A 1,885-nucleotide genomic window follows, 5' to 3' on the forward strand; every position below is an offset into this window, starting at 1 on the left:
ATATATATATATATATGTGGCATTTTATTTTAATTGCAGATTTGGGGGTTTTTAAATTGGAGAATTTGCATTTTTATCAGATTTTATGATTTTTTAAATTATTTTTTTAATGGAGAAAAACAGGATCCCTGGTGAGGAATTACAGGGAGACTATTGGCTGCTTACACACTTGGCATTTGTTTGGAAGTAGGTGGCTTGTTGACTCCCATGGTCAGTTTTTTTGTGCAAGGCCACAGTCCTGAAAGCAGGGCTCTGCAGGCAGCTGCCATCCCTCAGAGAAGTTCCTCAGAGGTGTGTGCGCATGGGACCAGTTACAGGAGCAGGGCCAGCTTGTAGCATTGCTCCTTGGCACCAACAAAGTCACTGTGAGTCCTGTGCTGGACAGCCAACCAGGCCATACTTTCACCAGGGTTTGCTTGTAATATCTCAGCTGGCTTTTCAGCCCTGGCTTTTCAGCTCTAGCTCTTCCTTAGTCTAAACAACACCTTATCTGACATCTATCTTTCTTTTAAAGGCCTTCTTCTCCTAGTGTGGGATGCAAAGGCCTCAGTATCTCCATGGGTGTAAATCCCAAAGCCTGGGCTGAGAGGAGTGTGGCATTCAGCAGGCTTGAGGCTTGCCATGCAGGTGCTTTTAAAAAGCTGGCAGCACAGAACCTTGGTGTGACAGGTGCTAACGCTGTCTGTGCTGGATTCAACGCAGGTATGGCGCACAGGTCATGGAGAAAGTCCTCAAGATGGCCGAAGGCATTGATATTGGGGAATTGCCATCATTCGAGTTGGTGCCTAGTGCCAAGGCACGGAAGCGACCCTGTTCTCTACCTTCTGCAAATTCTGCACCTTCCAGTGAGTATATTTGCCTGCATGTTAGAGGCAGCTGCAGAGAGTGGAGTCTTTGATGTATGGTCTTGGGAACGCAGGGCCGTCAGAGCAGAACACTCCTGTGGCTTCTGAAGCCAGTCCTGGGTGCTGCAGTTGTGGGGTGGGGAGGAAATGGCAGCTGGCCAAGTGACTATGGGTATTCAGCTCTGCTACAAATAACCTGCTTCAGCTTCTGGTGAGTTGGTTTGTCTTTCTGGGCTTTGGTTCCCCAGCAGCCAAGTCATAAAACTCTTACTTTTAATCCCATTTTTTTCCTTCATCTCTTCTGTTCAAGTTGCAACCTGTGTGGGAGGGTACCTCTTACTGTGTGTCTGCACGTAGCATCTAGTACGGCCAGGTCCTTCTCTTGGACAGAGCCTTTAGGCACTGCTCTCAAACAAGCAAACTCTCAGACAAGCAAATAACAAACACCAAAAGTGGGAAACAGCCATCAAACCACAGGAATGTCAGAGGATCCAAACAGTTTAAACCTCAGAAGCCCCATTTGTGACAGAGATGTTCAATCTCTTGAACCACAAGCTGCTATGCTGGTGCCTGTACCTACCTAGTAGCCTTATCTGTGTCGTAGTTTCACGTATTAGTGTTGAATGAAACAGTTTTTCTATGGACTTGAGGTGAGCTTTTTATTCTCTGATGAAGCCACCGACCCCTAGCTTTGGAGTGTGGGGGTGAAATACTTTCTTGTAATCAGAATAGTCATGTGTTCTTTAGACTTCCAGGTGTCAAATTCTGTGCAGTTTTGCACTACTTGTTCACGTAAGTATGTTTGTGCCTTGGTTCCAGTTCAAGTTAGAAATGAGGCACAGTGACTTTGGGAAGCATGTTCCAATGGTCTGTCATTTCTTGACATAGGATCATAGGAAAGTAGGGCTGGAAGGAACCTCGCAAGATTGTCTACTCCAGCCCTCTGCTCAGGGGAGGATCATCCCTGACTAAACCATCTCAGCCAAGTCTGTCCAGCTGGCTCTTAAAAATTGCCAGGGATGGCAATTCCACAGCTTCTC

At 46.5% G+C, this 1,885-nt stretch overlaps 1 protein-coding gene across 2 annotated transcripts in view; it reads left to right on the plus strand.

The window, feature by feature from the left end:
* NKRF (NFKB repressing factor) overlaps window positions 1-1,885 on the plus strand; it is a 20,277-nt gene that overhangs the window by 8,995 nt on the left and 9,397 nt on the right. For both annotated transcript variants that reach the window (XM_019521614.1, XM_019521613.1), the window contains exon 2: window positions 703-845. In XM_019521614.1, the coding sequence (XP_019377159.1) occupies window positions 719-845 (127 nt within the window). In that variant the 5' untranslated portion in view covers window positions 703-718. The remainder of the gene's footprint in view (window positions 1-702; window positions 846-1,885) is intronic.

The sequence above is a fragment of the Gavialis gangeticus genome, unplaced genomic scaffold, assembly GCF_001723915.1.
Source record: "Gavialis gangeticus isolate Ggan-Ray unplaced genomic scaffold, GavGan_comp1, whole genome shotgun sequence".
Taxonomy (NCBI): Eukaryota; Metazoa; Chordata; order Crocodylia; family Gavialidae; genus Gavialis; species Gavialis gangeticus.